The sequence below is a fragment of the Impatiens glandulifera genome, chromosome 8 (assembly GCF_907164915.1).
Source record: "Impatiens glandulifera chromosome 8, dImpGla2.1, whole genome shotgun sequence".
NCBI lineage: Eukaryota > Viridiplantae > Streptophyta > Magnoliopsida > Ericales > Balsaminaceae > Impatiens > Impatiens glandulifera.
In genome coordinates this window covers 1,264,974-1,279,143 of record NC_061869.1, presented here as the reverse complement: position 1 = coordinate 1,279,143, position 14,170 = coordinate 1,264,974, and the positions used below count along the sequence as shown (strand labels likewise).

At 34.3% G+C, this 14,170-nt stretch overlaps 2 protein-coding genes across 2 annotated transcripts; both read left to right on the top strand.

Moving 5' to 3' along the window:
• The first annotated feature begins 1,453 nt into the window (after positions 1-1,453).
• LOC124911213 (proline-rich receptor-like protein kinase PERK1) lies at positions 1,454-3,910 on the top strand. Its single transcript, XM_047451671.1, has 7 exons — positions 1,454-2,011; positions 2,095-2,589; positions 2,670-2,756; positions 2,832-2,979; positions 3,061-3,208; positions 3,299-3,460; positions 3,556-3,910. The coding sequence occupies exons 1-7, from the start codon at positions 1,492-1,494 to the stop codon at positions 3,865-3,867; spliced, it is 1,872 nt and encodes a 623-aa protein (XP_047307627.1). The 5' UTR covers positions 1,454-1,491; the 3' UTR covers positions 3,868-3,910.
• Positions 3,911-3,932: 22 nt separating this feature from the next.
• LOC124911218 (pentatricopeptide repeat-containing protein At5g21222-like) lies at positions 3,933-6,520 on the top strand. Its single transcript, XM_047451676.1, has 3 exons — positions 3,933-3,950; positions 4,024-4,048; positions 5,578-6,520. The coding sequence occupies exons 2-3, from the start codon at positions 4,036-4,038 to the stop codon at positions 6,372-6,374; spliced, it is 810 nt and encodes a 269-aa protein (XP_047307632.1). The 5' UTR covers positions 3,933-3,950; positions 4,024-4,035; the 3' UTR covers positions 6,375-6,520.
• The last annotated feature ends 7,650 nt before the right edge of the window (positions 6,521-14,170 follow it).

Sequence of the window (14,170 nt, the reverse complement as noted above, 5' to 3'; positions counted from 1 at the left end):
AAGTCTAGGACTGGATAGCCTGGCAATCTAAGGTTTTTACCCGTGACATGTAAGTTATATCCCTTTGTACCCCATACTTCAAACCTGGAATCACTTCCACATACCAAGGGCTTTCCAACAACAGCAGAATAAGCAGAAAAGTTAATATCTGTTCTTCGAGAAGGTAATTGGTTGTCATTTTGGTAGATGGGTTTGTCTATCCTCACTTTCCCTGAGAAAAGCACAGGATCTTTAACATTTTTGCTGGTGAAATCCAGCATTTTCCTCAATAGCAAGTAGCAATTCGTAACCATGTGGCTGCTGTCTAGACAGTTGGAATCTCCGTATACTGCGATTCGACCACTGCCCGCATCAAGAAAACCAAGAATAGGATAGTCTGCCTGCATCATTCACATTCAAAGTCTTAAACATTAGCAAGCCCCAACATAAGACTCCCTTTTATGTGTAACTATTTGTGTGTAAAAAATCTATCTTCTTTTCTTTCTTTTTTTCAACCAACTGTAAGAGGATAGCACAACATCAATTGAACCTTATACCTCAGCCTCTTAGGTTAAGACTCTTTCGAATGAAGGTATCATGGGCGGATAAAAACCTAACTTGTGGTCTAATCCAACCACAAAATGAAACTGGTGACATGTTTAACCAAACGAAAAAGTATGTGTTTCTCAAAAATGTTTGGGCCATAACCAAACCATAGTTTTTTCTTAGTCCAGAACCTTTTAATCCAGAGGAGGCTCACGCCATAACCTCCCTTAATCAAAGTGTTCTAAATGGTTATAGAAACCCATGTATGTTTGGTTCATAATATTTTACTTAATAATATTATATTTTAATAATTAGTCAAACATTATAAAAAAAATTGATTTTTATAAATATTTAAAAAATATATATATAATTAATATAATAAAATATTAAATATTTATATTTGATTAAATTAGTAAACATTTAAATATTTAATATATTTTAAATAATTATAGTATAAAAATAATAATATTTTATATTTTTAATTAAATAAATAAAGTTAAAAAAAATACTAAAAATTAATTATATTTAATAAAAAAAATTAATAATTAAATAAAAAAAATAAAAAAAATAAAATAATAAATATAAATATATAAAGGTGGTAGGGATAAATAAGTCATTTTGGAGTTAATTAAAGAGTGATGGAGGGTGTGGAATATGGGAGTATGGAGTACCGGAGAGGGTGGAAAAAACACATTCCTTTCTAAAACGCTATTCTTTAAGCTTGTTTTTATAAGGAGTGATGGAAGGTGTGGAATATAGGAGTATGGAGTATTGGAGGGGTGGAAAAAGCACCTTCCCTTTCTAAAACACTATTCTTTAAGCTTTGTTTGTTTTTATCTTCAATTTATAAATATTATCTCTGTTCTCCATTACCTTCATTTAAATATAACCAAACTAGACCTTATCACCATTTTATAACTCGCCGGAGAATTCAGTTAGCTTCTTGCCGGAGAATTCAGTTTCACTATGTCAACGTCGCCGGCGCCGACATCGCCTCCAACCGACACCACTTCTCCACCTCCTCCGGCTACATCTCCTCCTCCAACCAGCTCACCTCCACCTCCGGTTGTTTCTCCACCTGCGCCAACAGCTCCGGCACCGTCTCCTCCGCCAACAGCTCCGGCACCGTCTCCTCCGCCTCCTGTCACACCTACTACATCTCCGCCGGCGCCGGTAACAACTTCTCCACCGCCGGCTTCGTCAACAACTCCATCGTCTCCACCTCCGCCGGAAACCTCCGGATCAACTCCTAGGGGAACCACTTCCCCGCCGCCGCCTCCTCCTTCTTCGTCTACAAACTCACCTACGAGCACGAGCTCGAGCTCCAATTCATCGACTATATCGACAGGACTTGTTGTTGGAATCGCTATTGGCGGCATTGCAATTATTGCACTTTTGACTCTTCTCTTGATTTGCTTTTGCAAGAAGAAGAGAAGGAGAGAAGACGATTACTACGTTCCGCCTCCTCATGTTCATGGTCCTAAAGGTCTAGATCTGGTTCAAAATCCATATGAATTTCACCAATTCTCTGTTTTCTTCACTGATTTCTGTTAATTTATTTCTTCTCAGATGGCGGCAGGATCATCCAAGGGCAGCAAAACGTTCCACCACCAGCCAGCTATGCAGTCTCAATGTTACCGCCAACCTCTCCCTACCGTCCTCCTCCTCCACCAGCACAAGCGCAACACCATATAAGCAGCGGCGGAGGATCGAGAGAATCATCGTCACTGCCACCACCTTCTCCAGGGATGTTCTCAAAGAGCACTTTCACTTACGAGGAATTATCAATTGCTACTAATGGCTTTTCAGAGGCTAACCTTCTTGGACAAGGTGGATTTGGATATGTTCACAAAGGTGTTCTTCCTAATGGAAAAGAAGTGGCCATTAAGCAGCTTAAAGCTGGAAGTGGACAAGGAGATCGTGAATTTCATGCTGAGGTTGATACTATTAGTCGTGTCCATCATAAACATCTCGTCTCTTTGGTTGGATATTGCACCACTGGTTCACAAAGATTGCTCGTTTACGAGTTTCTTCCTAACGATACATTAGAGTTCCATTTACATGGTATATATATAACTACTAAGAATCTAAGAGGAGTCTATGATATGATTGATCTAATATTGGTTTGGCTTTGCTTGGTGCAGGAAAGGGAAGACCTCCAATGGACTGGTCAACAAGACTCAAAATTGCTCTAGGGGCTGCAAAAGGATTTGCATATCTACACGAAGACTGTAATGAAGTTCTCTCGATAATTATAAACAACTTTTTGTTTAGAATTCGAATGTAAATCGTCTTTCTTCTTGCAGGCCATCCGAAAATCATCCATCGCGATATTAAGGCATCCAACATTCTCCTGGATTTCAACTTCGAGGCAATGGTTGCAGATTTTGGACTTGCAAAGTTTACTTCTGAAGTTGAAACTCATGTCTCAACTCGAGTCATGGGTACCTTCGGGTATGATAGGATATCCTTTGTTGCAAGTTTTTTCATGAAAGTTTTGACATTTGACATCCTCACTGTCGTGTCTTTTTACAGATACCTAGCTCCAGAATATGCATCATCGGGGAAACTGACAGACAAGTCCGATGTTTTCTCATTTGGTGTTGTGCTTTTAGAATTGATTACTGGGCGTCGTCCTTTTGATTCTAGTTTTGCTTATACAGATGATAGTTTGGTTGATTGGGTCAGCAATCTATTCCATCCATCAATCCATACATTCAATTTTCATTAAATTTGTGAAAGCTAACAGAGAAAATGTGCGAAATTGTTACAGGCTAGGCCTTTGCTGACACGAGCTTTGGACGATGGGAATTTTGATTCTCTAGTCGACCCACGATTGCAGAAGGATTACAATCACAACGAGATGTCTCGCATGGTTGCTTGTGCTGCAGCTTGTGTTCGCCACTCAGCACGACGTAGACCTAGAATGAGTCAGGTAAGGACAGATTGACTGTAATTCATTCACCAGGGTAAAAACTGTAATTCATTCACCGGGGTAAAAACTGATTTACTGACATTATTCATGTATAGGTTGTGAGGGCATTAGAAGGAGATGTATCGTTGGCTGATCTAAACGAAGGAATCAAGCCTGGACACAGTACAGTATACAGTTCTCATGAAAGTTCTGATTACGACACAAGCCAATACAATGAAGATATGAAGAAATTTAGGAAGATGGCTTTCGAAACACAGGAACAGGGAAGTAGCGAGTACAGTGGAGGAAAAACTACGAGCGAATATGGTTTGAATCCATCCGGTTCAAGCAGTGAAGGAGTTAACACGAGAGAAATGGAAATGGGGAGGTTGAAGAAAGACAGTTCAGGGTTCGGTATTGGAAGCTAATTGTAAAATCTTAAATTCTTATACAAAGCAATTTGTTTGTGTATTTTATTGCCATATATATATATACAGATGGAGTCGACGAGGTATTAATTACCCATATTCATATTCTAATCAAATTCAATTATTCATATCATATGATCTTCATGATTCTGACAGACATTGACATTGATGGAAGAATATGGTCAGTGGCGGATCCAGAAATATTTTCTCGGGGGGGCCAAATACCTAATGACGTAGCATTTTTTGGCTATCAAATAAATGTATTTTTTATTTAAAATTTTACTCGATAATTACATAAAAATACTAATAAGCACAATTACTAAATTATTCGTGTCCATGAGTCGGTACAAAAGAAGACAAATATCTTCATTACGTTGACTATATCAATCAATTCAAGAAAATTTCCTTTATTTGATGAACTACTTGACTCATCATGTCCTCGAAAAGGTAATCCTTGTCTCAATAGAAAGCGTGTAACATCAAATATTGTCGTTAAACATGTGTGATAATTTATTTTTATATCACGACCATGTGTACGTAAAACGTTTCTCACGTTATGTTTTTGATCTTAAAATGATTCAAATTGAATTCTAGCTTCATTATGACAACTATTTGAAGTTCTCATATGACGATTGAATCTTTCTAATGCTCTTTTCCAATTTTTGTACTCATCTCATATAAATGTATCATCTACGTTTTCTCTATTTAAAGGTTTGAAAAGATAACATCAAAAACAAAATGATGCATCTTTTGATATGCTATATTCTAACCATGTATATTTGATCAGTAACATTAGACTCATTAGTAGGCTCATTAATTGATTGAGAAGACTCATGCTGGTCATGTGATGTAGAACATCTTCATTATTCTATATCCTACATAAAATAAATGATTAAAAATAAATATGTGTCACAACCCCTAAATGAAATCTAACAAATACATTTATTTATTGAAATAATTTAAAATTAAGAAATATAAAATAATATTTTACCCTTATATTTATATAAATGGTTATTTTACCCTTATATTTATAAGTAATTTGTATTATTAATTATATTAAAATTAATAAAATATATATATATATAAATAAATTATAATATAAATGTAGTTTTAAAATAAATAATAATATTATATGATTTTCATTATTTTATTATAAATAGTGTTGAGGCAGGGTTTGATCACCTGACCTCTACTATACATTTCAGCTTCAAAATCACTAAGGCAAAGCCTTATTTAATAAACATATATAATTCTTTATATATAATTCTTTATATTTTAACTTATATAAATAAATGTTATTTATATATTAACTAAAATTTATGTATTATTATAAATATTGTATTTTAGAAAGAAAAAAAAATTGTATAAAATAAAATATTAATTATTAATAATAATTACTTTAATAAAATTATATTTGAAATTAGAATACTATAATTATGAATTAGTTTTTATAAAAGGAAGGGTTAGTTTATTATAAATAGTGTTGAGGCAGGGTTTGATCACCTGACCTCTACTATACATTTCAGCTTCAAAACCACGGAAGCAAAAACCTTATTTAATAAACATATATATATAATATCTAAAAGGTTTTACCCTGGTTGGGGGAGGCCCGGACCCAAGGCCCCCCTTGTAGGTCCGCCCGGACCCAAGGCCCCCCTTGTAGGTCCGCCCGGACCCAAGGCCCCCCTTGTAGGTCCGCCACTAAATATGGTGTAAAACCAGACGTGGTAACATTCAGCACAATCATGAACGCTTGGAGTTCACAAGGACAGATGGAGAAATGTCAAGAAATTTTCCAAGACATGGTGAAGACTCGAATAGAACCCGACATTCATGTTTTCAGCATTCTGGCAAAAGGATACGTTCGATCAGGATCACCAGCTGAAGCAGAAGCTGTTCTCAAGACAATGAAACAATACTCTGTTCGACCAAACGTTGTCATCTTCACAACAATCATCAGTGGATGTTGCAGTGCAGGGGAAATGGAATACGCTATGAGAATCTACGAAAGAATGTGCCTACTTGACATCTCCCCGAATTTGAAAACATTTGAAACTCTTATATGGGGATTTGGAGAAGCTAAACAGCCATGGAAGGCGGAAGAGTTGATTCAGGTTATGGAAGAAAAGGGTTTTAAGCCTGAGAAGAAAACAATTCAGTTAGTTGTTGATGCGTGGCGTTCTATCGGGTTAGTTGACGAAGCCAAGAGGATTTCACAAGATGAAGAAGAGGATAATATAGAAGCTTCTTATTCAAATGTCTTGCAAATACCAACAACTATGTCTTCAAGTAATAATGGGAGGAGCCATATGGTGATAAATTATTATGGAATCCAATCTGAAAGTGTTAGCATCAAAATGAAGCTTCGAAATCATAACCTCAGCTGGGGGCGAAGATCGATAACTACACAACCGCAGCCCAAAACTTGCAAATTGCAGTCTTGTGTTATTTACAGGCCTCATGTAAATTCTTCATCTTCTTCTTCTGGAGTGGTGATCTGGAACTGATATGGATCGAATCCGATAAATGTTTTTAAGGTAAGGTGTACATATATATCATGGGGATATCTTGTTGTAATATAAACTTTGTTGGATTTGGTTATGTTATGGTTCGATCATTTATAATACAATTATTGTAAAAACCCCGAATTCTCAAAATTAAGTAGCCTAACATAAACCTTAAATAATTTAACACCTCTGTTTTCATGTTTCATTTGGGCTATATAAAAAATTGGATAGATTGGTTCAACTTTAAGGTGAGAATGACCTATAGCAACAGTTATCAACCTTTAACGACGGAATTTTCATTGTGGTTATTGCTCAATATTTATTTAATTTCACAAGTAAACCATAAAAAAAAAGATATTGGTTATTGTTCAATATATATATATATAAGATATTATCACAATATTATAAATTGTGATAATATCATTAATTAATTATATTATATTATATTATTATTATATTATATTAGTTTCCTTATAAGCTCAATTTAATGTCTATATAATAGACATAACCTATGTAATTCAATATACTATTCAATACAATTTTTCTTTCTTTATTTTAACATGGTATCAGAGCCTTCTTATCGTTCTTGAGTCAATCAAGTGATAGTCTTCCGCTGCCTCCATCAATGGTTACTTTAGCCATTGATGGAGGGCTCTAATAATGCTTTATTAATTATTATTACTATCTCTTAATAATATTTTCTTCTTTCAAATAATTATGCTGATGTTCTTACTTTCTTCGTCAATCATATTCTCTGAGTTTATTTTCAGTTGTTGCTTTATTCTAGTAGTTAATGCCATATTTTTATTGGTGTTAATCCAATCATATGTGCTCTTTTACTGGTTATTTAGTCAACACACTGCCATTCTCTCGTTAGAATGGGTTTTACAGGTGTTGTTTCACCCCAACATTCTATTCTCATGGGATTCTACATACCTTCTTCGCTGGTTTTCTTTAATGCAACACACTGCCATCTCGTCGTTGGATGGATTTTGAGACTCGCGAATAACTTCGGAGTTCATTCGGTTGTTGTTTCACCCCAGCATTCTATTCCCATGGGATTCTACCTCTTCGTTGGTTTATCCGTCAACACACTGCCATCCTGTAACTGGATGGAGCTCACGAGTTTCTGAAGTTTGAAGAATACAACATCAACATTTCATCATCTCGTCTTCAACCTCAAGTTGTTCAAATGTTTTCCATCTTGAGTTTGAGGAGGGATGTTAGAATATTATATAATATATATATGTAAGATATTATCACAATATTATAAATTGTGATAATATCATTAGTTAATTATATTATATTATATTATTATTATTATATTATATTATATTAGTTTCCTTATAAGCTCAATTTAATGTCTATATAATAGACATAACCTATGTAATTCAATATACCATTCAAATACAATCTTTCTCTTTATTCTAACATTGGATTTGGTTATGTTATGTTCGATCATTTATAATACAATTATTGTAAAAACCCCGAATTCTCAAAATTAAGTAGCCTAACATAAACCTTAAATAATTTAACACCTCTGTTTTCATGTTTCATTTGGGCTATATAAAAATTTGGATAGATTGGTTCAACTTTAAGGTGAGAATGACCTATAGCAACAGTTATCAACCTTTAACGACGGAATTTTCATTGTGGTTATTGCTCAATATTTATTTAATTTCACAAGTAAACCATAAAAAAAAAGTGAATGCCAAATCTAACTAACATTCCTATATCTTTGTACAAGACTGTTGTCTGAATTTGATTGTTCTAATGTTATTGTCCGGGTCAATGGATAAGGAACAAGAGATGTGCAATTTGTGTTGTGTCTTGACCAACTTCCCCATAATGTGTCCTATCGAATGAATGTCCAACTCCAGCTTTATCGGTATTTTTTTATTGTTTCTTGAAACGGGCAAATCTCCTATAGCACCATATAACGGGACTTTATCGCCTTGAAGCCTAGCATATACCAAACGATGACTATTTTTCGGCTGATAGTACCTCTCCAACTGCAACAGACAAGTAAAGTAGTTTTAAAAATGAAGTTATATTATTAACGACGGTGTCATAGAGCCGTCACTAATTTTAGGTTTCCGATGTTAATGATTGTTATTTACTTGACCGGTGGCAACAATAGAAAAGATGTAGAGGATAAACGTTGAGTTGAATGTCAAAGAAAGTGGCTGGATTGTGTATGAACAAATTCAATGTGGAGTTTATTGTTATCATAATTGTCGGAACACCCGAATAATCTGATCCTTGTCCCAGATGGAAGTTATGTACAGTTAGACTCTGCAGTTAATTATCATAAATATTTAAGGTATGAGATATTATTATTGACCATTTTGGTGAACAATTCAAGCTAGGGTTTTTTTGTTGTAGAAAAATAAATAAATACCTCGACCAGGATTTGAGGTTTTAGTGGCGTACTGACTCCCCATAAGATGAAGCATAAGAGAAAGAAGATCGAAAATAACCCAAACAGGGCGATCAAACATTGGCATCTCCAAATCATCAACTCATCATCATCATCCACGTGGTGTTCTTCATCTATCTTGTTGAATGCATGCCAACTTTTTTCATTCTTTTTCCTGCCAAGCCACGAAAATCGGTGAATCCTGCCGGAAATCCGACTGGCGGAGTATCCGAACGAAGAAGAACGATGCGACGGTGAATCAGTGATCGATGGATGTGATTTGTCGCCGTCATTTGATTCAGTGGGACTATGCACGTAGTACACCACCGATTTCGGGAATAGAGGAGACGATGGCGCTATACTCGTCGCGTCTGATTCCGATTTTGTTTGAGCCATTTCCTCTATTTCTTGCCCGAATACTTGAATAAATTGAAAGGATTTGTTTGCATATCTATCTTAAATTACTTAGATAAGTAGAAACGTGTAAACAATTGAGAGTGGGAAAAGTAACGGCCGGTTTTGGGAATGAAAACCGGAAAAGATTCTCTATCTTTGCATGTTACCGACGCTAAAACGTTGTTTGGCAACATTTCCATGTTTGTCGCTAAAAGAATTAATGTTGCCATATTTTATTTTTATATTTATTTATTGTGTGTGATGAACCGGAATCTATGCATGAGAAGCCGGTCGAATGATTCAGATTACATACGCCATCATCTTCAAAAGGATAGAACCGCTAGATTCAAGCCTCTAAACTTTCTCAACTTGAACAATTTGTCCCCTCAAATTTTTTTATGTTGTGCATGACCCTTGAACTTTTAGGATTTGGAAAATATTAGTGGGGGATAAATACATCACCTTTGACTTGACAAGAATATTAAATTTATCCAAGATATCCATAACGATAAATATATAATATTTTATATGTATATCCATAACTTTACTAATGATGTCACATTTATTCAAATGGATAAAAAATATATAAAATGTTAACTTTTAGTCAAGTTAAGTAATTAAGATCACCCTTTTCAAGAGATCAAAAGATTGGGATGGATAATGTGTTTTCATGTATTATTATTATTATTTTACTAAGAAATTAAAAGTTTTTTCATGTCAATTATGATAACTGTTAAAGATAATTTAATACAATAAAAAATAAATAATAATAATAAATTGTACACGGAAGATCCTGATTGCATATCTAATTAATTAAATAATAACTATTTAAAATATAATATTTTCACATTAATTATATTTAACTTTTTAAATAATTTATTAATATATTTAAATTATAAATTAAAATATTTATAATATGTTATTTTAAGTAAATTTTAAATAAATTATTATATATTACTTTTAAAAATTATAATATTTGAAAATTAATTGGAAAATTAAATAAATTGATGAAATTTAAAAAAATCTTAACACTCCATTGACCCCAATAATCACTATTATCACTTAAGCTACCTTACAGAGTTATCACGTCTTAATTTTAAATAGACTAAATTTAAAATAATATTAAATTATTCTTAATCTTAATATATAATAATATAATTTTACCCCAATTATTATTTTTTTATTTCAATTTTTATAACTCTTTAATATAATTTTTTTTGTTATATAAAAAGAATTGCAATTAAGTTATTAGAAATTATATATAAATTTTAATTAAGTAATTTTATAATTATGATTCATAATATGACAAGATTAATAAAAATAGTGTAAATTGTAAAAAGCTAAATAAAAAGCAACTAAATAAAATATTAATAAATTGAAATTATAAAGTAACTGAAATACAATATTTTAAATAACAGGTTCATGCACTATTTAAATAATATATTTTTTAAACTTTTAAATCTATATTTAAATAATATTTATAAAATAATTAGTATGTAAGATAATATTTTTTAAAACTAAATATCCATAAAATACAAAACTTTGGTTATTTATTAAAAGTGGTAAACTAATATATATTTATTAAAAAGTGTAAAATAACATATTACAAATATTTTATTTTAAATTATTTATAGATCATGGATAATCTTGCCTAAAATAACCCAAAATTGTTTAAAAGAGAGCCGCATGCATGTCTAAAGGAGAAAGGCATTTCAAGCTTGATTCTCGAAAGAAGCAATTGTTTAGCTTCTCTATGGAAGAAACACAAATCATACGAACGTCTTCATCTTCATATTCCTAAACAATATTGCGAGCTTCCACTAATATTGCCTTTCCCTTCTACTTATCCAACTTACCCAACAAAACAACACTTCATATCATATCTAGAGGATTATGCACGACATTTTGGGTTGGTTCCATCGTTTGGGGAGACTGTCGTTCATGCAGAGTTCGATAATGTAAGTGGTTATTGGCGGGTGAGGAGCCAGACCAAGGGAGGGGAGATCAAAGAGTATGTCTCTTCGGAGTTGATTGTCGCCACGGGCCGGTGAGAATGCTGATGACTTTGTGCCGGAGATTGAAGGAGTCGACGAGTTCTTGGGGACGGTTGTTCATAGTAGTTGTTATAGGATTAATGGTGAATGTTATAGAGGAAAGAAGGTTTTGGTCGTTGGATGTGGGAATTCAGGAATGGAGATATCTTTGGACTTTAGCGATCATGATGCTATGACATCTCTGGTTGTTCACTAGTAAAAAAATGACTATTAAAGACGGCGAAAACCGTCGTTAAAAGCCTTAATACCGACGTTAATAATTATTAACGTCGGCGAACAAAGCCGTCGTTCGTGGACACTATAAATCTCGACGTTAAATTTTTTTGATTATTAACCACGGCTTTAGAGGGAGGAAACTGTGGTTAATAATACTGTATTATTAACCACGGCGTTACCCAAAGCCGTGGTTAATAATACAGTATTATTAACCACGGCGTTACCCAAAGCCGTAGTTAATAATACAATATTATTAACCACGACGTTACCCAAAACCGTGGTTAATACTACTGTATTATTAACCACGACTTTGGGTAACGCCGTGGTTAATAATACAGTAATATTAACCACGACTTTGGGTAACGCCGTGGTTAATTATTTAAAAAAAATAAAAACCACGGTTATTTTTTGATTTTCACAAAACCTGTTTTAAATATTTTTACGAAAAAAAAGACAATACAAAAAAAAAACAATTCATAAATCTAAATCCAAATTTGACAAAATACTAAAATAGTAATACAAAAATTTGAAATTAAATTGTAATGTGAATCACTGATTGGGGGGAGGAAGGGGAATCTTAGACATGAACGCCTCAAAAGCCTCTTGTTGTGCGCGTACCTGCGCCTGAATATCGTTCATTTGTGCTTCATGTGCCTCCTTTTGTGCTTTTTGTGCCTCCTTTTGTGCTTCCTATTCTGCGCGTATCATATTCAACTCTTCTCGCAGAATCCTATTCTCCTCCATCAGCGTTTGTTGTGACACACGCGAGTTGACGCTTGAAGAAGAACTTCCCCTTTGATCAGGTCTGAAGTGAGTGAGACGTATTCTCGATCCCATCCATGTCACCCTCCCGTGTCCCTGTCGTCCTAAAGTAGACTCAAACACCTCGAGCGACGATAGATTATGATATGTTTCTAGCCGCTCACGCATCACATTCTACAATCATTTACAACATTAATGTTAGTAATTTTAAACTTAGACATTCAAACTAAAATGATAGAAATGATAATAACTTACGACAGCCTGTTGAACAAGCGAAGAAGGCGCGGGAGTCGGATCATCGGCAGTCGCTCTCCTAGTGTGTGTTTGTAGAAAGAAATCTGCTTGACTAGGGGGTGTCCCATCTCCCTCTCATATACAAACAACATACATGTTAGATAATACGTAAATTGAATACTTTAACTAAAAATTACCATATTTCGTTCTTTCTACGAAAATGGTTTGCTGCCGGTGTGGTGGGGGTACATCAATTTCTTTCTGTTGTCAGCGTTGGTCTTACTTTTTTTCTACAATTATAAGATATTAGTTGTTAGTTAATAGTCGAAAAACACATATAATGATATATATATATACGACTATGTACTACACCTTAAATTCAGACGTGAAGTAGTGATTGTCAAGCAAATAATTCAATCTTCGCGATAAAAATCTGGAGGAGGGTTTGTTCTGATTTTGTCCTCGTCATCAATATACGGGTCGATGTAAGTCTTCTTGTTCGCATATCTCCACACATCCCATGCCTTCTTTGCTTGTGACATCCTCTTATCTCTATAAGCTTCAATGAGAATGTCTGTTGAACTCTCGAAAGGATCCTAAAAAATAACAACATATTTTAGGATTTAAAAGTTTCAAATTATAAGATAACACGTTAAAAAATATAAAACTCACGGAGATAGACTGCCATATATGGTTCAATTGGGATTGGAAGAGATCAGACCAATTTTTTAGACGATGTGGTACCAACTCGCCTTTCCGCACAACGCTGCCAATATGGCGAGACCAATAACATGCGTTATCACATATAGGTCTTCCATCCAAGTCCCTGAAATCCAACCTCATCTTCTCTCCAGTTCCCATTCTTGCAAGAACCGTGTTTTTATTCCTCCCTCGTTCCCTCCTCGATAAGGATTATAATTAGTTTGTATAATATTCTCGTGGTTAATATTACTGTATGTCTAGGTGAAATAAGAATTATAATTAGTTTGTATAATGATAGTAAGGAGTAATGTAAAAAAGGAAGAAGCTAAAACAGGAACAAACCTCCTTTAACATCAGGCATTCCAAAAGGATAATTGATGTACATGTTGATGGGCTTGGACGGGTTCTCGGACTCCAGGAACAAAAGTTCTTTTATAACAATATTGGCCGAATAATGGTCCATACTCTCAGTGATGTAAATCTTTCTTTCTTTTAAATGGATACCAGAGACCATGGAATAAGATCTTTTTGTCACTGACGAAGACACCATTAATCGTCTGATCATGTTGTTAGATGTTTTTGCCATTGATGAAGACAGTACCAGTCGGCCAGCATTTACAACAAATTTACCACTAAGACCCTTAGTTAAGACATCAGCTAGTTGATCGCCAGTGTTTACATACAGGGTACAGAGGAGACCGTTGTAAATCTTCTCCTTGATGAAGTGTCGGTCAATCTCAATATGCTTGTTTCGATCGTGTTGAACCGGATCATGAGGAATAGAGATAGCAGCCTTGTTATCACAAATTAGCTTCATAGGACAAGTTGGTGTGAAACCAAGTTCTACAAGAAGGGACCGAGTCCACAAGAGCTCACTAACGCCAAGAGCCATAACTCTGTACTCTGCCTCGGCACTAGACCTTGCTACCACCGCTTATTTCTTGCTGCGCCAAGTTACTAGGTTACCTCCAACAAAGACATAATAACCTGAGGTGGAACGTCTATCATCCAAG

What these genes read in the sequence shown, in the direction of transcription:
- LOC124911213 (XM_047451671.1), top strand. Translation starts at nt 1,492, where the DNA reads ATGTCAACGTCGCCGGCGCCGACATCGCCTCCAACCGACACCACTTCT. An exon ending in TCATGTTCATGGTCCTAAAG is followed by an intron (nt 2,012 to 2,094) that starts GTCTAGATCTGG and finishes ATTTCTTCTCAG; the next exon opens with ATGGCGGCAGGATCATCCAA. An exon ending in GTAGACCTAGAATGAGTCAG is followed by an intron (nt 3,461 to 3,555) that starts GTAAGGACAGAT and finishes ATTCATGTATAG; the next exon opens with GTTGTGAGGGCATTAGAAGG.